Genomic DNA, 24,615 nt, shown 5'->3' with positions numbered 1-24,615 from the left:
TAAAAACAAGACAAAGTTTTCATATAACCAAATAAAAACTGACTGGCTGCTACAGGTGAGGGACAAAATTTAGAGATAGAAGAGTCTCTTTCACACCATTTGGATTATTCATCCTATTAATTATTAACCCATCTTGTTCAAATCAATATATTTCCTTTACTTTTTCTTACCTGCACTATCAGGGAAACTGTTATGTTTATTAACAATATTTTACTTCTACACAGAAAAAAACACTTTATAGCATTCAATTATAAAGGTAAGTATCAAAAATATCTAGGAAAACGAGTTATGTATTACAGCAGTAAATGTATTCACATTCTCTATGAAATTTTCATTTTTAGAAAAATATATTATTGCATATGAAACCACAAGTAGGCATTCTGATTGCAGCACATTCTTGCTCGAAACAGTATATACAGTCCTATGAGAGTCTGAGCATACTACAGGTCCACATAGGGTTTTGTATTGAAGGTCCCAGACATACAGCAGTATATGTACACTTCTATGTCACATCTCTTGGCAGAGGTTTGCTTGTCTCTTTCAGGTGAAGGGTCTCTCATGCCAGTGAAGGAGACACAGGGAACACAGATGAAGCTTTTCTATCCTAGGCTGCTTCCTCGGCTGAGCAGTCAATTCCTGCATAGGTGAACTTCTCATATAGCGTGGTGTTCACATAGGTCTGGAAAAGTGAGAGTGGTTTAGGTACAGGCTGCCTTGATTCTGCCTCCGCCCTAAGTAGTTATGGCAACACCTTGGTTTTCTTAGCTTGTTTCAACTTAATATTAGGTACCTAGGAACACTCCTCTGTCCTCAATCCTTCTATTGTTTTCAATGACTTTTTCTAGCAAGGCATGCTTTGGCTTCTGCTATAAGACTTCATGCTTTCCCGGTCCTTAGTCTCTGAGCTTCTCTTTCTCACAGTCTGTCATTTGTCCCTTATAAAACAGAGAGCCTCTAGGGCTCTTTTCTCTGTTGATATCTCATCTTCAAATCTCATTGTGTGATCTTTCCCACTTGGGATTTGATGACGTTAAAACTTTATCTCTTGAATCTAGGCCTGTCTGTTGACCCCAGACTGGAATAGCTAAGTAACTTTTAGAAGTGTTTATAGAATTCTTGACCCATCTGCCCCAGAGACCGTGGTCCAGGCTCGGTTGTAAATTTACTGTGTGGCTTTGGCAAGTCACTTTTGCCTTGCTAAGTCTATTTCTTCATCTATAATATCTAAGGATCATACTATATGACTAAGAGCCTTTCTAGCTCTTAATAGGCTAATTCTATATGTTGTTCTAGTGTGCACGTGACTACAGCTTACATAGAAATCTCTTCTAAAAATTGTAACTTCCTCAAAGTTGAGAGGGGCATCACTTATGTAATATCTAAGGCAGAACTGGCTGGACTGTATCAATAATTTTTCATTAACCACCCTGGACAATCAGGATTTCCAGTTTAAGAGCTCTGCTTCAAACTGTATGCTCACCTTTCGTTCTTCTAACATCCTGCTTAAAGACACCAATATCTGTGCAAAAGATGGCCTCTCATAAGGCTTCTCTCGCCAGCATTGTCTCATTAGATCATACCTTTGAAAAAAAAAAGGGATAGAGTTAATCCTGACTGTCCTTCAGTCCTGGGTGTGTCTTAGAAGGGAACAGAGAAAAAACAGAAGAAGAAAATTAGCCATCAACACATGGTCATGAAGCTTAGCCAGCAGAATATGGAAGTGCAGCACCTAAAGTGTTTCCATAGGCTTCTGACTTTCCTATCCGTGTCCCCTTTCTCCTCCCAGTCTAGGGCTGAGCAGGGATATCATTGTTGCAGGACCTTGGGTTTAGCTATTCTACAATGAACAGTTATGTATTTGTGTAGCATTTTTCTCAGAACACTTCATCTCTCAAAATGACAGTGTCTCTTGTAAAATGCCACTAGAAGCAGTACTCTTAGACGGTCCTGTCATTAAAAACAAACAAAAGGCCTGTTTAACCATAAGCGATGACCTCAATATTAAACAACACTCTAAAACTGAGGAAATGGCTTAGTGATTCCAAGCACAGATTTTCTAGCAAGTGCCTTGATTTTAGATTTTCTGGCATTTAGAACTGTGAGAAATACATTTGGGTTTCTAAGCCACCCAGTTTATGGTATTTTATTAGAGCAGCCTGAATCAACACCAGTTTTAACATGAAGTTTTTTCAGCTTGACTGACCATAGAACTCCTTTCTCCTTGTATCATTCATGAGCATAGCTGGGAAACATAGGTCTCTGTGTTTCTTAATTGTGATCATACTACTTCTGTTACTACAATGCTGGTACCTGGGACTTGCCTTAGATCTATAGAATCAGAATATCTATGAGTGGGCTTAAAACTATACACTGAACATGTCTCAGGGGAGCTTTACGTGTACACAAGGCCATCAACCATCAGCCTAGATGTCACAGATGCTAGAATAGTTTGTACCTTAATGTAGCAGATGTTTCTGCCCAATATTAGCCGCCTTCTATAATTTGGCTATGCTGTATTGGAATTAGCAGGGCTCAGCTGAGTTCACTTCTAGTCAAGGTCAACTTGATTCAAACTCAATTTTTCTCCTCTGAATTAATCACGTGTTCTCTTCAGTGACGTTATGTTAGCTCCTCTGCTTGCTTGCAATACTGTTATCAGCAGGTATCCCCAGGCCTGCCCAGCGCCCTTCCTTTCCACACGTGTAATGAATAAACACTGGATTTCCTTGATGTTTTTTCTCTTTGCTGCCCAGAGAAGCTTGAGTCGACCAAAGACCCAGCTTCTCCCAAGTCTCTGTCTCTTTAACCCCTCTTTCCTATCTCATGGACATTGTACTGGCTCACAGGAGATCTAGGCCCATAGCCAGAGTGTTTGATAAAGTCTCTTATATCTTAGAGGGGGAAATCTCTGAGAAGAGAATGACTTTCAGAAGGTGAAACTCGGGGGACTTTGTCTAGTTGTGGTCTAAGGACATACGGGTTTGCCCAAGAGACCCACAGCCATGTTTCTTGACCCAGTGATATCAATAATAGCACCCTCTCTCACTGACAAGTTGCACAGTCTGGACAGTAAGTTATATACTCAACCTAGAGCCTTGCCCTCTTCAAATAATGGCAGTGAGGCAGCTTCTACTATGTTGAATTCTGGAAGGGTAGCATCAGAAAAATTAGTCATCAGAATAATGCTTACTCTTAGAAAATAACTTCAGTAGAAGTAATATTCTATAAACACAAATCCATCTTCCTAAATGGAATAGTTCTCAGATCTCTCTCCCCAACATTAATCACAAAGCTATATACATTTATCTGTTCATGAACAATTTCATGAATTTATTTCAGGTATTTTTTGTATTTGTTGTCATTTCTTATAACCTTGCAAAGAATCATACATTACATTCCTCCTAGGTAGCTATGTCTAGAAAGCTACTAGTCCTTGTCAGTTACATTATGGTCTTAATAAAAGCAGCCATCTCCAATATCTGGTTCAGCTATCTAGGATCTCAGTGTGGGTATGTATTATATATTAGATTACTTCTTCATTAGAATCAGCCTGTCCAGAAAACGCACAAGAGGAAAGTTGAGATAAAATGATCCTGCAGATGAGGCCTGACTTACACCTCATCATCACAGTTCAAGGGCTTCTCCAGCCTGTAGCCCTGGGGCAGCTTCTCGTAGAGCTCTGCACATGTCATCCCACAGTACGGGGTGCCACCTGGAAGACAGGAAGGGGCGCACCTCAGTCCGGTGGGCATGGAAGGCCGTGCCTCCTGCCTGAAAACTCCCGGACTAAGCAGTGAGGAGTGAGACAGCACATCAAGGAAGGAAGGGCACTGAGTGTGCCTCCCTTCACAAACCCCAAGTTGGACTTACACTGCAGACTGGGCTAAAGCACAATCGTTTCTCCAGGGGAAAGAGCCACCAGAGGCCTCATCACTGACAGCTTTATTTTTCTTCCCTTCATCTGTCTACAGACAGCACATCTGTTATACCATGAGATTTTTCTTTTTTGTAGCTGAAAATCTAGTTGTATAAGTCCTATTTTATTAATAACAGCTTGTGCACTTATAGGAGCAATATATATATTTATAGTAAAAATCTTGAAATATAAAAGCTAAATGAAGTGAAAAAAAACACAATATCTCCACATGCTATTAAATGGCCTTCAAAAAATGTGACATTTTCCTGGCATGGTGATGCATACCTATAATCCCAGCACTTTGGAAGACTGAGACAGGAGATAACATGTTCTAGTCCTACCCAGGCTACTTAGCAAGACCTTGCCTTAAAGTTAAAAAAAAAATTAAAAATGAGGGCTGGTGATGTAGCTCAGGCCAAGGCCCTGGGTTCAATCCCCAGTACCACCACCACCATAAAAAATGTGACCTTTAATAGATATGTAATATTCTATCTAAAGTTGTAAAAGTAAACTTGATAAATCTCTATGAATTTTTCCATTAGCAGAAACAACCTATAATGAAATTTATGTCCACAAGGTCATTAGTGTTAAATATGCCATTAAATATACAGCTTTCAAAAAGAGAAGCGTGAGGGGGCCAGGGATTTAGCTCAGTGGTTCTGCTGTCTGCCTTGCAAGCACAAGGACCTGAGTTCAATCCCCAGTACCAAAAAAAAAAAAAACACAGGAAGAGAAACGTGAGAACAAAGACACTCATATGTGGAAACCTGTAAGTTTGTTTGTAAATCACACTTGGTAGACTACGCACAAGTGGTGCCCTGTGGAATTACATTAGGAGAGAGTGCTGCAGGGTCCACTCCTTTTGCCCAGAGTCTCACCTGGGAGGAAAGCAGAGATACTTACCTAAACTGACAATCTCCCACAGCAGCACACCATATGACCACCTATGGGAGGAACAGGTGCAAATCCATGAATCACCAAAGATGCTTTCCTTCGCCAAGAGCCAGGCAACTGAATCTCTCTCAGAAAAGGAAATGTTAAACATCTGCTTTCTGGAAACGGGCCCCGCAACACAGCCTGGTTCCTCTCCTGATGATGGAGTGATGTTGGAGAAAAATGGGGCTTATTTCACCAAAGTCCTTACCTCACTTGAAGGACAGAATGCAAGGGTAGAACGAGGAGAAACACATAAATTCTAAGCCAGATAGATCTAACTTTAATCACATCTCCATCATTAATACTATCTGTGTGGCTTGGAATGAACTACTGAACACCTTGCTGTGTATTCTTAGGAAAGTGGATACAGTCTCTACCTGTAAGTTACACCAATAGGACATGCACAAGGCACCTTGCACAGTAAGTGCTATCTCCTCCCATCCCCAGACATAAGCAAAATCTCATAACCAAGTCACCACAACCTTCTTAGCCTGAACTTTTCCTCCTGAAAATGAAGTATGCAGCAAGATAGCCTAGAACCATTCCCAACCCTTCTTGCCACTGCCAGCTTGAAACATCTCTGCAGCTACAGCAAACATGGCACCACTGTCTGGCCTTACTCTTGTCTCCACCACCTGTGACTGCTCTCAGCTTTCCTGGGCTACTTCCTCCAAGCTTGGTCTGGAGAGTAGAGTCAGGGAAAACCCAGGTACCCTTTCCTCCTCTAGGAGTCAAGAAGCCACAAGGTGAAGGACGAACGAAGGAAACCCAAGACCTGCCAACAGTGATTTGACACTGTCTGCTCTGTGTTTTCAATTAATCTATGAACTTATTTCCGCCACAGTGGAACAGGATATGCTTGCTTCTCTTTAAAACCTCTGTCAAACATATTTTTCTGGAGAAAAAACATCCCTTAGCAATAAGGAGCTTACTTACACGTCACTGTTGGTTGTGTACACGCTGTAATTTAGGGACTCAATTGCCATCCAACGCACTGGGAGCCTTCCCTGGTGAAAACAAAGTGAGATGTCTCATTCAAGCAGGGTCAGGACAGTCAAACGCCTCTGTGTGTGTGCCTAGAGCTGTGGCTCATGTAAGGCCCACAGGGAACCCTGTTTGGTACTCCACAGACATAAGGCATGATACACTCAGGAATCATTGCTTTGTAAATGTCCTAGCTGCAAGGGGATGTTTTCAGACTCAAAGACATGCAAATTGCATCTTACCTACTTCCTCATGGACAATTATACCTCCCTACTGTAATTTTACATGAATTTATATAAGTGGATGTACACATTTGTGTAGTGTATATGTATATATTTGATAGTCATTAGGTTATTTACTTACCTTGTGGCTATCTGGAGGTTAGAAAGAATATAGGCATAGAAACTCAGAATTTAATCATAATGTGGGAAAGAGTAATGGGGACTGTGCCCTCACATGACGGGGAAGATTTTTCAGAGGAGATGTCTAAACTGATGTGTAATCATCATCAGATGGGTTGGAGAAGAAAGAGCATCTCAGGCCACAGGGAACAGTAGGCTTGTAAATCAATAGAGATTTAAATAACTTAGAGTCACTGCAGTTTACACTGGCTTAGAAATAAGAGAAGATGCACATTTGCCCTTTGAGCAATTGACTTTGACCTCAGTTCTTCCCTTACTGAACTCAGGCTCGGCAAGGTGAGGTGTAAGCTGGACATTGTGAAGCTTGTCTTTAGAATTTTATTCCTATTTTCCTCATATTCTGTATGATGTTCAGCTTCCTTCCTATCTACCACCCCTGGAATTATATAGATTGTCACTGAGTGGTTGACACCTCCATCCTAGAGGTTTATCCAAACAGCAGCACTGGCAACATCTAGCCTGTAGATGGGGCAAGGTCAGGAACACTTTGTCAGCCCTCCATGCTGACTTCTTCCAGACCATCCATCAGTGAGACCACCCCTGCCCCAGGACCCAGGATGCTTTCTTTCTACATGTGAAATCCTCTTCCAATTCTTTGGAGAATGACAATATTCTACAGCATAAATTTCAATGGTAATCCCTATTCAAGTAATTGCTCTAAGCTCAAGTATACAAGTATCCTTTCTTACATCTACATATGCAATGCTCTCTAAAACATGCACAACTCCCTTCACTCTGAGTCTACTCTGTCTCTCGTCTGGCTTTCTCTTTCCCTTCACAGCTGAGGATCTGTAGTCCACATTAACTGTTTCCATTTCTACTCATTCATCTTACCCCAGACTGCTGGCCTCTGACCTCATGCCTCCTACTTACCAAGTGCCATGTTCATGTTTCCTTATTTGACTTGTTTTAGATCTGCTTACTTCCCTTTGTCCTTATAACTGTCACACTCGTTCAGGCCACCACTGTCCCTGCCCTGTGACAACCACCTCTCTGCTGCTCTCCATGACTAACTGATCTTGCTCTCTAGTGGTGTGTTTACCACAGTTAGAATGGTCACTATACATCGTAAATCATAGTTCTTTCCTTTAAAGGTCTTTAATATCTCTGTCCCAAATCCTTAGCTGAGTCTCAAAATTACTAGATAGAATTCAAAGACCCTCAAGACCTTATCCCTTAGTTCCTCCTACAACCCTGAATAGTAATTCTCTTTCCTTCCTGCATTATAACCGAGTTGTATGGGCTTACTTAATATCTAAAGGTTTCATGTTCTCCTAGACTTGTGTATATATTGCACCCTCCAGCTAATCCAATTCATTTTATATCCAATATCTATACAACATTTAATATGAAACTCAGGTGTTGACCTCTTCGAGGAGGTCTTCACAACTGCCCTGTGGCTTGGTACATGTTGCTTTCTCTGTGCTCCCAGGGAACCTGTGCATTTCTCACCCATAATTTATCAACTGTTAGAATTGCCATGTATGTGTCAGTGAACTCCTTTAAGGTGGAGATTGTGTCTAACTTAAATTACTCTAAAACCTAGCATAAACCTGCATAAAAATCCTCAAGATACTGGCAAATAGAATGCAGCAAATCATCCAAAAAATTATACATGAGCTGGGGATTTACCCCAGTGGCACTACACCTGCCTCACAAGCATAAGATCCTGAGTTTGATCCCCAGTACAAAATAAAAACAAACAAACAAAAAAATCAGGGCCAAGTAGGATTCATACAAGATTCATACAAGAAACACTGTAATAATGAATTGATCAGTAATAAAGTGATGGAAATATTAATGACAGTAAAACTCCAAATCAATTAGTACAGGAGTTCAGTAACATTTCCAATAGTGAAATCAATTGCAACAGAAGCTTTACAAACATGTAGACATTAAGTAACACGTTCCTGAATATTGAGTGGGTCACAGAAGAAAGAAAGGAAGAAATTAAATAATTCTTAGAATCAAACAATGCCAGTACAACATAACAAAAGCTATGGCACATAATGAAAGCAGTCTTAGGAGGGAAATTTATTGCTGTGAGTGCTCATATTAGGAAAGCAGAATGAGCACAAATAAACTAATGATATGCCTCAAGCTACTAGAAAACAAGAATAGTCTAGCTGGGTGCACTGGCACATGCCTGCCTAGCATTTGGGAGGCTGTAGCAGGAGCATCATTTCGAGAATGGGGCCAGCCTGGGCTACATAGCAAGTTCAATGACAGTCTGAACTGCCCTGGGAGACCTTATCTAAAAAAAAAAAAATCTAAACCCAAAATTATCACAAGGTAGGAAATCATAAAGATCAGTGCGGAAATCAAAGAAATGGAGACTACAATAAACACAAAAATAAAAATGCTGATTTTTTAAAAGAATAAATAAAATAGACAAACTCTTAGTCAAATTTACCAAAAGAAGGAAAGACCCACATCCATACAACTAGAAATAAAACAGGTAAAATCAAAATGGATACTGCCAAAATTCAGAAGATCATTGTAACTACTATTAAAAATTATACTCTAACAAATTGAAGAATCTTGAAGAAATGAACAGATGAACCCAAACTGAGCTAAGAAGACATAAAAACCCAGGCAATGAAATTGAAACAGTAATAAAGAAAAGAAACCTACCAACTAAGAAAATCCCAAGACCTGATGTATTTACCTCTGAATTCTACAAGACCATCATGGAAGATAACAATGCCAATATTCATCAAAATCTTTAAATAAATTGAAAGGAAAGGAATGCTTCCAAACTCATTCCTGGAAACTAGCGTTATCCTTAGTCCAAAACCAAAGAAGGATCCAACTACAAAAGAAAATTATCGATCAATTTCTTTAATAAAATAGAAGTAAAAAAACTCCTCAAGATACTGGCAAACAGAATGCAACAAATCATTAAATAAATTTACTTGACCAAGTGGAATTCATGCCAGAAATGAAGAAAATGGTTCAACATACATAAACTAAAAAGTATACCATATAAATGGACAGAAATCTTATGATTATATCAATAGATGCAGAAAAAGCTTTTGACAAAATCTAACATCTATTAATGATTAAAAATACTGAAGGAAATAAGTATAAAAGACCTGATCTCAATCTGTGACAAACTTGCTGCCAATGTCATATTAAATGGGGAAAGGCCAAAAGTTTTGCCTCTAAAATTAGGAAGACACGGATGCCCCTATCACCACTTCAATTTATTGGTTCACTATAGGACTTAAAACAGTAGCCTGAATAATCAAGCAAAAGAAAAATATAAAAAGGAATATGTATAAGAAAGGAAGAAGTCAAAGTATCATTAGTGATGACATGATTCTTTACATAGATGATCCAAAATTTCTATGAAAAGAGTCCTAGAATAATCAAATTCAGCAGTCTGGCAGGTGTAAAATGAACACACTAAAATCTCTAGCATTCCCCTGAATCAGCGATGGCAAATCTTTTAGAGACAGAGTGCCAAACTGCCACCCTCTTTATCACAAAGTACAAACACTGCAGTTAAAAATGACTACTGAGGTTTTAGTTTAGAAAAACCAACTCTACATTAATATCTTTAGTCTTAAAAAAAAACATAACAACAAACAAATCTATGTTTGCCACCATGCACTACACCAACAAGTAACCCACTAAAGAAGAACATAGAAAAATAATACTATTCACAATAGCATCAAGAAAAATGAAATACTTAGGAATTAACCTACCAAGGAAGTAAAACACCTCTACAACAACAACAACAACAACAACAACAACAACAAAAAAAACTGCAGGATTCTGAAAAAGGAGATCAAAGAGGACATCAGAAAATGGAAAGACATCCCCAATTCTGGACAAGCAGAACAAGTCAGATTTAAAACAATCCCAGTTCAAATACCAATAAAATTCCTCATTGAACTAGAGAACACAATCCTAAAATTCATAGGGAAACAGAAGAAATCCAGAATAACAAAAGCAATCCTGGGCAATAAGAACAAAGCAGGAGGTATCAAAATACCAGCTTTCAAGTTATGCAAACAAAACTACAGTGATGAAAAGAGCACGGTACTGGCACAAAAACAGAAATGTGGATCAACACAACAAAATAGCAGAAGCAGAAATGATTCCAGATGCACGAAGACATCTGATCTTTGACAAAGGATCCAAGAAACATACACTGGAGGAGAGACAGCCTCTTTCATGAATGGGGCTGGGAAAACTGGCTATCTGCATGCAGAAGATTGCATCTAGCCCCATATCTTTTACTATGTACTTATCTAAAATCAAAACGTATCAAAGATTTAAGTATTAAAACAAAAACACCTAACCTGCTGGAAGATAAAATAGGTAAAACTCTTGAAGTCATAGGCGTAGGCAAGAACCCTCTAAACAGAACCTCAATTGCACAAGAAATAGCATTAAGAATCATAAAATGGAAAGATATCCTTAGAAAGCTTCTGCACAGCAAAGGAAACAACCAACAGTGTGAAGAGACAACCTACAAAGTGCTAAATAAGTTTTGCCATCTACATCTTGGGCAGAAAACTAATACGTAGAATATATTAAAACCTCAAAAAATTAGACCCTCCCAAATAATAAAAGTGTCAATCAGAAATGGGTGATTGAAATGAAACTTCTCAGAAGTATACATAGCTAATAAATACATGAAAAAAGTTCAGTATCTCTGGCCACATTGATAAACACTGAAATTCAACAGCAGTGTAGAAATTCCATCTTACTCCAGAAAGAATAGCTATCATCAAGAAATCAAATAATAACAAACACTGGCAAGGCTACAGGGCAAAGGAAACTCTTTATATTATTGGTAGGAATATAAATTAGGGCAACCACTATGAAAATTCTCAATTTTTAAATCTCAATTCTTCAAAGAAATTCCTAAAATAGAAATTCCATTCAACCCAGCTATTCCTCTACAGTATCATCCTGAAAGAGTTAAAGACATCATATTACAGTGATACCCATAATTACAGCAGCACAATTCATAATAGCTTAATCTTGAAAGTGGCCTATATGTCCATTGACAGATGAACGGAAAAAGAAAATACAGTATTTAAGCACAATGGAGTACTACTCTGCCATAAAAGGATAAAATATGAGTTCTTTGTAGGAAAAGTGATGCTCCTTGAAACCACAATGTTAAGTGAAATAAATCAGACACATCAGCTTAAATTTTGCATTGTTTCTATTACATGAAAACCCCAAAATAAATCAAACAGCAAAATAAAAGATAGATAATGGGAAACAGGTAGATCTTTTCCAAATGGGAAAGGGATGAAGAGATGGAGGGCACAGAGAAGAGGTATAGGGAAAGGGGACATAAACGAATTCAGATGTATCACATACATGTACATAACTCCCCACAATGAATTATTGTGCATCACAAACATGAACTGATTGGCCCAGCAAACATAGTCACTCTGTCCTTGTGTGGTACCTGCTGCACAGCACCTTTCTTGCAGGGATCTTGTTCCTCCTCAGTCCCATGCTACCACTGAATACATGACCCTGAGATAGTTGAGGCATGAGCAGTGTACAGCCCTTCTCAGCCTTCCTCCTAAGCTCCCGCTCTCCATGAAATGCCAGACAAACACATGTTGGCCTTAGGAATCTTAGAAAATCATCGAAATAAAGCATACAAGTCACTGAGCTGGCCATTGCCCAACCTCTACTTCCTTATCTGAAATATCAAAAACACCCAAAGAAAGAGGCTGTGGGAAGGAAATGTGAGGGGTCAGGAGAGCTAGACTAGGTGGGTGAGTGACAGGTCTTTCCTTTTTAAAAAGGAGCATCTGCATTGAGTAGGTAAAAGTCTGAAAAGCCTAGGGAAGAAAGCATTTCCTGTAAGCCAGTCCTCAGGGATGTACCTCTAGCTTCTGAAAATGCTCACGTTGATAAGAATCCAGGGCCACATGGAGGGTTAAAAGGGCCCTACTTTCAACTTTCATAAAAAGGTGGAAAAATAAAAAATCACTAAGTTCACTGAACTTATAACTATGTAAAAAATAGGCATGCTGTGAAAAGCAGGAAGACAAAAGAGAAAAAATGGCAAAGCATGAATTATGGGTGCTTTCTTTTTGAAGAAGTTCTCGAGGATTGTTTCAATTTTATTTTGTCAGTAACTATAATATATTGCAAAGAAAAGAAACCTGGATTTATGGATAAATGCAGGACCCTGAGCTTTGCTAAGAGGAGATATGGTTCCCATAAAAGCAAAGAGAACTTCTGTATCTCATGAAAACTGGGACACTCCCAGGAAAGTTGAGCCCAAGAGCCATTTATTAGAGCCAGAAAAGGGAGAGACTTCCTACTGGAAAAGACCTGCCAAAGACAGGTAAAGACCACAGAACTTGTCACTCCAAAAGGCCTGTGCTCAGTGAAGATACAGGGTGGTGACAACACAACACAAAATGTAAGGGAATGACATTTCCAGAATTGGTACAAAACCAAAGTCCAGTTTCTCTCTCCTTCTAAGACTGTGGTTAGGTTCTCCCCCAGTCTTGTACTTGAAGATAAACTATTACTGTTGGGGAAACTTGGGTCTCAGGGGGAAATAAGTGGATTTGATATGAGCTTGAAGTGAACTTTTAATGAAGAGGAAATCCTATATGGGCCTTTAGAAGTTAGGCATTTCTCTATATAACCTCTTTGTGATTTAGAAAATCACTAATGTATTTCCTTGATTTGGGGGTATTTAAAGTTTTTTTTTCTCATTGAGTTTATTGGTACATTTTAGGTATAGAGTACAGTTACATTCATCATTGGGATCTTGTACCTCTACATGACAGGTCTTGGTTCTCATTTTTTCCCCCTTACCCCTGCCTTTTTTTTTTTTTTCTGCTATGTTTGCTGTTCACGCAAGGGGATTGTGAGACCACCTCAGAAGTTTCTGAGTGAGACATACATAGACCAGATATTAACCATTGAGTTAATGGCCACATGTATAGAGCCTCCTTTTCCAGTAATATGGAGGCTGTAATATGTTAGAACCCAAAATATGAAAGAATGTTTACTGGACAGTGTCTACTAGGATACAGTGAGATGCCTTGGTCACCATAGAACAATGACATTCTATGATAAATATTACCAGGAGAGGGAGGGTCCCTTGCCAAGTACTTTAACAGTGTCAGTAGTCACAACTCACCATTGTCTTTTTTACATATACTTCTTGACCTCGGGACAATCCAAAATCTGCTATTTTGGCTAGATAGTTCTCACCAACTAAAATGTTTCTGGCAGCCAAGTCCCTGTGGATAAACTGAATTTTAAAAAAAATTATTTTCAGCATATTATCTGTGTTTTCACTTCATTTTGCTAGCACAAAACCCTCAGAACAAGAAATGGAGAAGAAACAATAGTATGAAACAGGATTTTAAAAGGTCACCAGAATCCACATGCTTCAAAGTACCTTTCCAAAACCTTGACAGTGGATTCTGCCTAAAGAAACCACCCCATCGCAGGGAAAATATTTCAGAGAGGGGAAAAATCCAAAAAAAGCCATGCCATTGGGCTTTTTAAGTACTGTATAAATGGATAGAATAGTAACAAATAAAACTAGGGAGATTATAGAAAAGGTTAAAGAAGAGAGGTTGATGGAAAGAATGTGCAAACCTATGAAAGCCCTGATGCTAGAGGGCTCTAGATGAAAGACATCCAAGGTCCTCAGAACAAACCTGTTTTTGGCTCAAGTAGTCCATGCCCCGGGCCACATCTGCAGCAAACTGAAGCAGCTGCTGGGAAGACAATGTAGAAGCAGTGCTGTTGGCAATGGCAAATGCAGGGTCAGTCTCCAGCACACGGCTCTTTCGCAGGAAGTCCAGGAGGTTTCCGTGGGGGGCGTACTCGATGGCCAAGTACAAGTAGCCTGTAGGGAAAAGACAAGCACATCAGCTTACCTGCAACTACTTTGAGATGTGCTGTGATCCTTGGGGATTGCTTACAAACTCCATTTTATCTCAGAGGAATATATCTAGTGTACCAACCTGATAATTCTGGCGGCAGGCAGGGAGTAAGTGATACCTTCTTACAAAACTCCACGGGTGAGGCTGGAATTTATAGCTTCTCCCTGTCCCACTTCCTTCTCTGTTCCTATCAAATGTGCACTGACAAGGCCTTCCTGAAATGCTTTTACCCACTAGGTAATAGTAGTAGAATGAACTAAGAATTCTCTTCCACTTCTAAGACATCTTCATATTTCCTTAAAATTTTTATTCCATGTTCATCAAAAACCTAATAAGAGCCAGGCACACTACTCCAGTCTGTCTCTAGCTCTTCTTGAGATAATTTTAAAAATGATGATTATATACCCATAGTAGAAGGACCAAAAACAGAAAACTCTCCTCTGCCCTCTACTCACCATATAGCCAAGTAGCCACTGGCCAGCAGAGTATAGTTTCAGAAATTGCATTTTTGCCTAAAAAAGCCAGAAAACCCAATCTTTTAGGAAAAAATAAGTTTCTACGAAAAATGGTCTATTGTTGTGTTTTTTATTCCATGCTGTTTTCTGTTGTAACAATTTTAAAAACATGAATATTTATAGTCCCTGAAAAGTAAAGTGATTTTACTCTTTTTTTAAAGGGGAAATTTTTGATGAGCCATCATTTAAAATCTTTTAATGAATTTGAAACTTCAAATATACTTTTAAAAATTGAAATTCTGGCCAAAAAAAAAACTTCTAGTATTGAATTCTGTTGAATTAAAAGGAAACATAGGCCAAAATTCTGGCCTGAGTGTGCCCTTTCATATTTTACTGAATTATAAATTTGAAGAGCTAATTATGTGCTAAGATGGTGATAGAACAACATTGTTGGATACATATTTTTCTATTGGTGGATTTTGTTTCTTAACTTCCAAAACCTCCATTTACTCCATCCCACAGTAGTTTGCTATTTTCAGGAAACTGCTCAAAAATAAATGTTATTATTACCATTATTTAATCTAAAGGACATAATCTGCTTTCAGAATTATACCCTTATTGGATCACAGATGATATATTGTTTAAGGCACCCATATTTTTAGTTTATTAAATTGAGGAAATGGAAGTAGTCTCTTTTCCATTGTTGTTTTGCTATAAAGTCAACAACAGATTGTCAAATTTATAAATTACCACAGGAGCTTTTTATGACAGCAAACTTTTCCATGAGAAATTAAGTTTAAGCACAGAATCAGAACTATAAACCTTAATTTCAGAGGTAAACTCCCACAACACTTTTACTGCTACCTACTCATTCATGCTCATTGCACAAATTACAATAGCAGGTAATCAATAAACATTTGAATTCATAATATAAGTTCAAAAGTATGTGTAACAGAGTAGCTGTAAAGCTCTAATCTAATTGTACATGAATAAAAGCAAAGAACCCTCATGCATAAGCATACTATTTTATTATTTAATCTAAAACATCATCAATGCTTTGGCATTACAATACACAGTTGGCTTTCATTTCATTAACATTCAGAATACCAATTCCTTGGCTTCTGAGAACAATGAAAAGTGACAAGAAGCACTCCATGCTTTCTGGTGGTGAGGGCTCCCTACTCCCTAATACCGGCAATTCTAGTTGAGAAAACCTCCAGGTTAGCGACAGTAGGGACTGCTAGCAACTTGTATGGTCTGGGTAGCAACAGAGATAACCCACATAGAGGCCAAATGATCCAGCATTGACACATGCCTCCCAAAGTCATCAAACCTTATCACAACCCATAAACGGGACTAGACAGACATTCTACAAATAAAAAATTAGGCGATATTCTTAAGATGATCTCTCCTAGTTTCAGTATGGAATTGTGCCTGTTTGAAAAAGAAATCTGGCAGGAAAAACAAGAACAGAACATCTTACCTCGGTGTTCACAGGCTCCCAAGAGATTGATGATGTTTGGATGATTTCCAAGTTTACAGAGAACTTCCAGTTCCCCCGCAAAATCCCTGTGATCATCTTTGGAGGCATATTCTGGGAAGGAAATCAAGGGTTATGATCCCTCTTCATTATGCTTTTCAGAAGCAGCATCCCCTCTTGCTCCCCAGGTGCACTCAGTCACCACAAGTCTGGAAAACTATTCCAACCAGAGTTTGCTCTAAAGCAGAGCTTCTCAGACTCAGCATTACTGACTTTGAACAGATAATTCCTTGTTATTTAGTGTTATCCTAGGATTGTAGGACATTTATTTGCATCCCTAACCTCTGTCCACTAGATACGAAAAGCCCAACCAAAAATGGAGCCAGATGCTGCCAGATGTTCTCCAGGGGGGAAAATCCCACACAGATGAGAACCACTACTGTAAAGCTTTCTAGTTCAATTCTCAAATACATAGTGAAATGACTTGGTAGAGGAAGAGCTGCCCCAATCTTTAGCAGCTAAACCTTCCATCCAGAACATTTTATAGAAGTTGTTTTGAAATCAGGAAACTGAGTTGTGTCTTTCTTTTCTTTCTCTTCTCTTCGCTTCGCTTCACTTTTCTTTTGCCTTGTCTCCCCACTGGAACTGGACCAGAGGGAGAACCACCAGGCAGCAGGCTATTGATCAACACATGCATTGACTTGCATGGAGGACAGTGTGCCATTATTGGTTTTGGAAAAATAACATTTTGGGGGAACAAAGGATGGGAGCAGGTTGTTTGTAGCAATGTGTATGCTTGAACATGCTTGGAAATTGTGGTGACATCTCAAGTGGACGGATGGCACTGTAAATCTTACTGATAGGAAAATCCAAGTTAAGTGTTCTATTCAAGCACATGCCTTAGGAACATTTTTAAAAATGAAGTGCTTTATAATGAGATTGTGCCCTTATTTAAGTAACTGCCCTTGGATATATCATTGTGCCTGGTTAAGCTATTTTACCTCATCACATGGAGAGGTAGAAAATCAGGCTCCTGTCAGATCTCAGTAAAAACTGACTTCATAAGATTCTACACCCTGACTCCTCTTACTATTTTCAGTGCTTCCCCAAAACTCCCTGTGATAAATGCAGCAGAACAGAAAAGGGATTTGTGACTTCTCAGCAAGGCTTTTGTTTGTATTATTTTAGGAAACATATGACTAACTCTAAGCACAGATAATGTTTTATTTCCTGATGTGTTATTTCTAACAATGCAAAAAACACAGATGATTTACAAAGATCTAGACTAATTCTCCTCTTAGGCTGTAGTAGAAAAGAAGGAAAATCCATCAGTGACCTCAGAGAGCCCTTGAGATGGAGCCACATAGCAACAGGAGTTAACCACATTCTCTATTCAAATGCAATGCTTTTCAGGCACATTTACTGTGAAATCTACAGGCAGCTTCACAGTCAAGTCATGAAGAAATTACTGTTTCACGCAGAAGGGAAGACAGTAATACTACCAATAAAGTCATCTTTCTCCTTTCTTAGATGTTTATTATCCAATCTTATACCATGGGTAGGTACTGAGCAGTCCTGAGGTGAACACAGGTGGAAAGGGTGTCGTTTTTGTGACATCGGGTTGGTTTTCAAACTTGGGCAAATAGAACTATTGACAAGACCTGTCTAGAGCAAATTCTTGTGTGCCACCCAGAAATTTGAGTACAGTGGAACTGAGAGAAGGCCAAGTGGCTGTATTTCTAACAATGTCTCCAGGAATTCTGATGCAGATAATCTATGAAGAATATAATTCAAAAAGTGTAGTCTCCAAACACAGGGGATCAACATCGCTTGGGAATTAAAAAGAGATAAAGATTTTCTGGCCCCATCCCAGATTTTCCCATCCTCCAAATGCTGTAGAGTGGGACTCTGTTTTTAAAAAAGGCTTCCAGGTGATTCGGATGCATGCTGAATTTTGAAAACCACCACATTAGATGCTCCCTAAAAGTTAGCAGCATACGATAAAAAGTCAATATTTCTAAATCCCAAAGCATCAAGAAATTGGCGCTTGCATGGCTCCGCCTTTGTATCTCCATCCTGATGCTGTCAGGCTTGATCTCAAAAGAAGAGTCAGGTTCAGCTACACACAGCAGCTTCAGCTGACACCAGGCCAACTTTTGGTTTAAAGAACATAAGTCTGTAGAGGGATGATTTGAACAGGAAGTCGTTTTCTCCCCACCCTAGGAAAATGCTGGCTCTCTGTCTAAGCACTGACCTTTCATTCTCTTGATGGCAGCATCCATCCGTAACCCATCCTTCTTGATGCGAGCCTTGAGAACTTGGCCAAAGTTGCCTTCCCCAATCACATCTTGAAATTTGATGTCATTCCAGTCAAGTACGGGATAAATTGTGGGATCTGGGTTGTTTTTGGCCTTCCTGTTCAAGGCCAGAGTTCCTGAGTTGAACTGCACAGCTGGTTCTTCCCTCTGGAAAAACAATTTTTTCATCATTTTTGTGTGAGAGTTTGTTGTCATTCTAAGGTGACAATACTTTCTTGTTTGTACTCGCACCCGGCAAAAAAAAAAACGAAGTAGGATATGTAATTCCAGAATGGAAATGGGCATGGTTTTCATCTCACATGTCCGTATTGATGACCCTGCAGCGTACAGAACTGTGTGGGCATAAACCTAGGCCTAGGTGTAGACAGCATCAATTATCAGTGCACCAAAGCTGAGTAAAGGTGAGAATAGTGACAGCATGTGTGCCACATGCTTGCCACTCCCAATTTAGTTACACTTGATTTTCACTATCAAAACAAGCCGGTGCTAGTGATTGATTTGAGAAATAATGCAGAGCTCATATAGGAAGGAGTTCCTGGATGTGTCTTAGTAAGAGCCTTCCTGGCAGGCATCATCTTGCTGCTGGCCTTTTGTTGGTACTCACTCAAACTCCTTCTCATCCTAAAGCACAGAGTTTCCTAAGCCGACTCTGGTTCTGAGGTGACTGACATAGCAAAACCCTGTAAAATGTCTCTCGTTCTCCTGAATTCAAATGCCTCATGACAGCACCTTGATGAAGCACTAGTATCATGACAAGCTCCAGGACTCCCAACCCCCTCGTCGCCCCTTCCTCTCCAAAGACAGCCCCAGGTGAGCCAGCTCTGGCATGGAGTTGGACAGTGAAGTTCCCTTTGTCCTGCAAGAGAGGGAGCCTTGGACACTCAGACACACAAAGGTGGACCTCACTTGAAGCTTGTCAATGCTGTCAGCATTTTGTATACAGTATTGAGAGAGTCAGGTCCAAAGTAAGTTTACAAAGCTTGAAACCATAGACCAGAGAAATGTCCAAGCTTTAGTAAACCAAAAGAACTCAAAACTCTTAAATAAGGTATGATCTTATAGATCTTTGATACTGGTCAAAATTCCTAGGAGAATGAGGCAATGCCACATGCCACCAAATCTAATTGCAGACTGAAGGAGTCACAGGAATGGAAGCGAGATATATGTAGGTATAATTTTCATATATATATATATATATATATATGAAGGGTGATGGGAATGAGGGAGCTATGAGAAATAGGAAATGAGAACTAAGAATAGGAAAGCCATTATCACATTGAGGTTTGGTCACCCTGATGCCCTTACTGAAAGTGTTCAATTTGTCCTATAGCAAGAGTGCTTCCTCGGGTGACTTGTCACTAAGACAACCATGCATCTCATTTTAGGAAACAGGAGAGGGCAATCCTGTTTCGGGCCTGATTTTTTGCATAATTATTAAGATCACTCTCAAAATTGTTCTTCTTTGGATAAGAAATTATATAGCCACTCTACTTATCTCCCATTTGATGGTGGAAGTCAAAAGAAAATGAGACTTTCCTATGGGAATTATTTGCTTTGCAAGTAAATTTCTAGTCTACACCTTTAAAGTGCAGGTTCTGCCTATATGTGAACTTGAACTTATTCGCTAGCAAGAAGATGAGGCACTACCACGTTTTGGAAGGCTTGGGCCATTCTCCTTTGGACGCTTGCCCTCTTCAGTTGCAACATGATCAGAAAAGCAAACAGCACCGTTAAGCAGGTCATTCCAGCAGAGCCAAGTATGGCTATCAGCAGCATCTTCCCACTTCCAAGATTCGCTGGGACTGTACAGGGGAAGAGAGGGAAAGCAGCTGGGTTAGTGTGGGCAGACAGACAGGCCACCTGTGAGAGAAGACGCAATGCAATGGGAATGTAACAGCAGCCTTAGCCCTAATACCTAAGTACTGTGTGACCTTGGGCTACATTTCTTTCTGAAACTCAGTGAAATGAGTCTGACTGGCAGGTTTTTTTTTTTTTTTTTTTTTTTTTTTTGTACTAGGGATCAAACTCGGGCCCCTTGCACTTCTAAGGCAGGCGCCAGAACCACTGAGCTAAATCCCCAGCCCCAGATGCACTTTTAAATGTGCTATCTAATTATAGCTGTCATTTGTTTAACTATTAATTCCAAGTAGGGTTCCAAATAGATGAACATTATTGAATTAATACTGAAAATAACAATTCTGAGAGACTAAACTATCTCAGTGCCCCTAAAAATGCCCCCATTATTCTAAGAGCTTAGCCTCTGTAAGATATTTTGTTTTCTCTGTTTTTCTTTGTTTTAAAGAGCCAATGTAGAAAACTTGATGTACAAGGGAAGGAAGGATGAGAAATAAAGGAAAAATCATTAAATTTAGGTTTCAGGTCAAAATAAACTATTAAAGATTAAGGAAAAGAATTAGAAGGATTATACCATAAATTCAAATGTTATTAAACTGAATATATTTTGATTAATAACAACACATAGATAATATTTCACTTCCAAAAAGTATTCTGTACTTATCTTTCTATCTCTGTGTATTATGCATGCACACATATCTAGAATGACAAGAGGTTTTTGTTTTATTGTGCCTTATTTTAAAATTTTTCCTCTTTGTAGTTTATATATTGCTTGGATTTAGTTATAAGTATATACTTTACCAAAAAACAGTAATTACAAAAATGAAGCACTTAATAAGTAGGATCTGAAAACCATGCTGCTCTATACATAATTGGCTGACACATCATTCCTCAGACATTTCAATAATGTCTCAGAATCAGAAGGGATGACATATCTTTTATTGTATTTCTTAAGCCCTAGGTTATCTCCAAGAAAACCAAGAAGCTCTGAGTGCTATAAGATTTCCTGTAAAAGTAGACTCTAGTCCAAATCATATATTTCCAAAACGTGCCTTTCCATTAATGTCGCTCTATCTACATTCCTTTGCACACATCACAGAAGGATGGGGGCATCATTTTCACAGTCTTAAAGTTGACCCTCATTTTGAAGCCCACCTATATTGTGCCCCAATTCACCGAATTACATTCAACAGTTTTATCAGGCACAAACTTTGGGCATAGTGTGTTTGGCCCTCTGGGAGGATCTCTATCTCAAAGAGCCTACCCTCTGCAGTGGGGTTAGAGGCAGACATAGGGACCTAATAACCTGGATCAGAAAAGTGGAATAGCACTCAGAGCAGCATAGTGTCATCTGAGCCAAAAGAAGAGTTCATTTTGATAAAGGATAGAATACAGTTCTCGGAGCCTCCCACTAAAGACTTCATGTCAGCTTGCTTCCTCCATAAGCAGGTTCCTATTCTTCTTTCCCTATAGAATCAAAATTCATATTTCACAAAGGTTTCTTAGATCACTGGGTGTAGTGTATGATTAGGCTAATTCATTCTAAGGTTTAATAATAGAAAATGAATCAACAAGTGTATTATTCAGGGATATTTTGATTTTTAGGACTTCTATAGAGATGGTAAAACCTATCAGGACCAATGAATTATGTCGCATGCTACACATATGGAGTAAATACTTTACAATAGTGGGGCTTTTCTGACGCTGTCCAAAAGTAATCTTACATAAATACCTGCCTACTTTACTAACCTTGAGGCTCTGGAAGGGTCAGCAGCTCATGAGAAAAGGTTGGGTTGCTTGACCCTATGTTGTTCTCAGCAAAAATATCCACGTGGTAGGCTGTTTCAGGCTCTAGGCCCTTGAGCTGATACTGAGTGATGGTAGCATTCTTGATTTTCACATCAATGTGCTGGTCTTCTTGCTTGCCCTGAACCTTGTAACGGATGATAATGGAAGAAATAGAATAGCCATCCACTATTGTCCAAGAGATCACAGCCGAGGAGTCTGTGATGTTGGAGATCTTGATGTTTTCTGGTTGAGGAGGGAGAACTATAAATTTAAAAAAGACTTCACTTAAGACATATGTTCTCCAATTATTATGTTCCTAAGAAAGCGTTCGTATCATATCCTTGCTGTGGCTGAGGTCTAGATGTCCCACCTTTGGACATCTGGGGGAATGACTAATCATGGGTTCGTGACACTGGGTTAGGCTACTGACAGCTATATAGGTGGGTGCGCTGTTGGGAGGTGAAGCCTGGTGAGAGCAGGTGGGTCGCTTTGGGTGTGACCTAGAAAGGCGTACATTGCTCCTTTGTTGATGGCTGCCGCTTCCTGTCTCCCCTGCCTTGAGCTCTTTCTCCTCTGCCATGAGGCCCGCCTTGGAGGTGGTCGACTATGGAATGAAACCTCCCCAAACTGTGACCTAAAACAAACCTTTCCTCCTTTAACTTGTGAGTGTCAAGTATCCCATCCTAGCAACAAGAAAGTAACAGATAATTATATGCCAGGAATGGCAAATAGATGGTTTCTTGGATGATGATTCTAGTTCACTGGTAGTGGCTATGGGACTTTCTGAGACTTCAAAGAAAGGTACAGACAGGAAAATGGCAACATATATATGTATCGCCCCATTGGTGTCCTCGTACTAAATGAAGGCCCCAGAAGTTCTGTTACTCTACAAACCTGTGTACAGTTCTTGACACTGGAAGGGATGGATGATTACAAGAGCTGACATTTACATAGTGCTTACATTATGTAAGGCACCATTCTAGGACCTTCCATATATGAACCCATTTCTTCATCCTTATACTGTAAGTACTGAGGCACAGTAGGATTAATTGACTCAGCCAAGGTCATACCACTACTAAGCAAAAGAAACAGGGTTCAACCCTGGCAGTCTGGCCCTATAGCCACAGACTAGCTACTGTGTTATGCCTGTCTTTGCCTTAAATGCATTTATGGAGCAATACACAAGTCAGTATATACTCATAAGGAAATATGTTAAGAATTTAATAGACAAAGTGCAACGATGATTTGGAAAAAAATGAGATTCCATCATTCAAGGGCATGGGAAGGATGAGAGAGAGAGATGTTTTGAAGTTCCTAGGCATGAAGATAACATGCACAGAATCATACCTGCAATCACCCTGAAATTCTTTTCCTAATAGGAAAGGTTAGAAGGGAAGGTAGGTTGTTTATAAAGTCACTCCCAAATGCATACTCTTGAGGAGCTCAGGATGTGGCTCGGGGTAGAACCATTATAAGAAAATCTTATAATAACACAGGCAGACTCTCATAACCACACAAGCAGGTATATAAGAAGTACAGATATGCTTATTATCCAAATTTGAGAGACAATCTCTGAGCCAGTAGTAGACTCAGGCTGTTTAACACCTCATACCATTGTCTTTCTACATATAGTGTACTGCTTTTATGCAAATCAAAACCTCTAAGAAATATCTTGTTATATTTCTATTCTACATTCCCAAAAATTCATCTTCATTCTAAATCTGCTCTTTTCACTGTTGATGTTCCCATATCATACTCCTTGGGTAACCACAGCAATTTATAAGAGTTAGATATTGGATTTTGAGCCTTTCAAATCTGATTGTTATTCTTTATGTCCACCAAGTGGTAAAGTACTCCAAATCACAATTATTAATCAAAAGTATATCTCTACTTTTTTTGCATCCAGCACCAAGATTTTTATATATTTTTATAAAAATATGAAATAACTTGTTCTTACAAGATTACAAAAGTAATAGAAATACTACCATTTCCAGATTACTTTGAACACATTTAATATTTATATGAATGTGCCTCAAAATTATATTCAGCTTTAGTGACAGAGAAAAACTGCATATTTAGTGTGTAGTTTTTCTCAATTTTCATCAAACATTGGAGAAATGTATGTAACTTCCTTTAAATTCTCTCTAATTTCGCAGCAAATCTAAAAGGGGAAGGAAAAAGCTTAAGTAAAAGTTCATGTTTTTAGCCAGTGAGACATTAATGAACCCTGCTGATAGGTGTGTTTTCATGCAAATTATACCTGAGCTTACAAGCTTCTAATTATATCTTATTAAATATATTTTATTACTAGAACAAAATGGATTTTCAGGGAAAATCATGTGAAATTCTGAAATTTTATTTTGGGCTGAGAAGAGCATTAGCCCTGTCTTATCACATTGCCATCCTGTTACACTGCAGCTTGTGTACAGCATGTTAAAATAAACTTCTTGTGTGTGTGAAGAAACTAAGGCTCCAGTTTAAGACTGGGTGATGTCAGTGGCATTATAGCAAGTTCTCTGGCCTGACATAGCATCACGCACATACACAGAAATTAGAATATC

The 24,615-nt window shown here is 39.0% G+C and overlaps 1 protein-coding gene across 2 annotated transcripts in view; it reads right to left on the bottom strand.

The window, feature by feature from the left end:
• Positions 1-214: 214 nt before the first annotated feature.
• Tek (TEK receptor tyrosine kinase) overlaps positions 215-24,615 on the bottom strand; it is a 138,927-nt gene continuing 114,526 nt past the window's right edge. The window contains exons 13-23 of one of the 2 annotated variants that reach the window (XM_010627018.3): positions 22,016-22,315; positions 20,060-20,214; positions 18,349-18,559; positions 16,098-16,208; positions 13,932-14,122; positions 13,403-13,516; positions 5,789-5,859; positions 4,820-4,860; positions 3,616-3,712; positions 1,481-1,580; positions 215-679 (exon numbers count right to left, since the gene is read on the bottom strand). In XM_010627018.3, the coding sequence (XP_010625320.1) occupies positions 605-679; positions 1,481-1,580; positions 3,616-3,712; positions 4,820-4,860; positions 5,789-5,859; positions 13,403-13,516; positions 13,932-14,122; positions 16,098-16,208; positions 18,349-18,559; positions 20,060-20,214; positions 22,016-22,315 (1,466 nt within the window). In that variant the 3' untranslated portion in view covers positions 215-604. The remainder of the gene's footprint in view (positions 680-1,480; positions 1,581-3,615; positions 3,713-4,819; positions 4,861-5,788; positions 5,860-13,402; positions 13,517-13,931; positions 14,123-16,097; positions 16,209-18,348; positions 18,560-20,059; positions 20,215-22,015; positions 22,316-24,615) is intronic. The other variant, XM_010627019.3, reaches the window with a different exon arrangement.

This window comes from Fukomys damarensis, unplaced genomic scaffold (genome assembly GCF_012274545.1).
Source record: "Fukomys damarensis isolate Sample0158 unplaced genomic scaffold, DMR_v1.0_HiC HiC_scaffold_36, whole genome shotgun sequence".
Taxonomy (NCBI): Eukaryota; Metazoa; Chordata; class Mammalia; order Rodentia; family Bathyergidae; genus Fukomys; species Fukomys damarensis.
The sequence above is the reverse complement of the archived record's forward strand: the minus strand, read 5'-3'. Positions and strand labels throughout refer to the sequence as shown.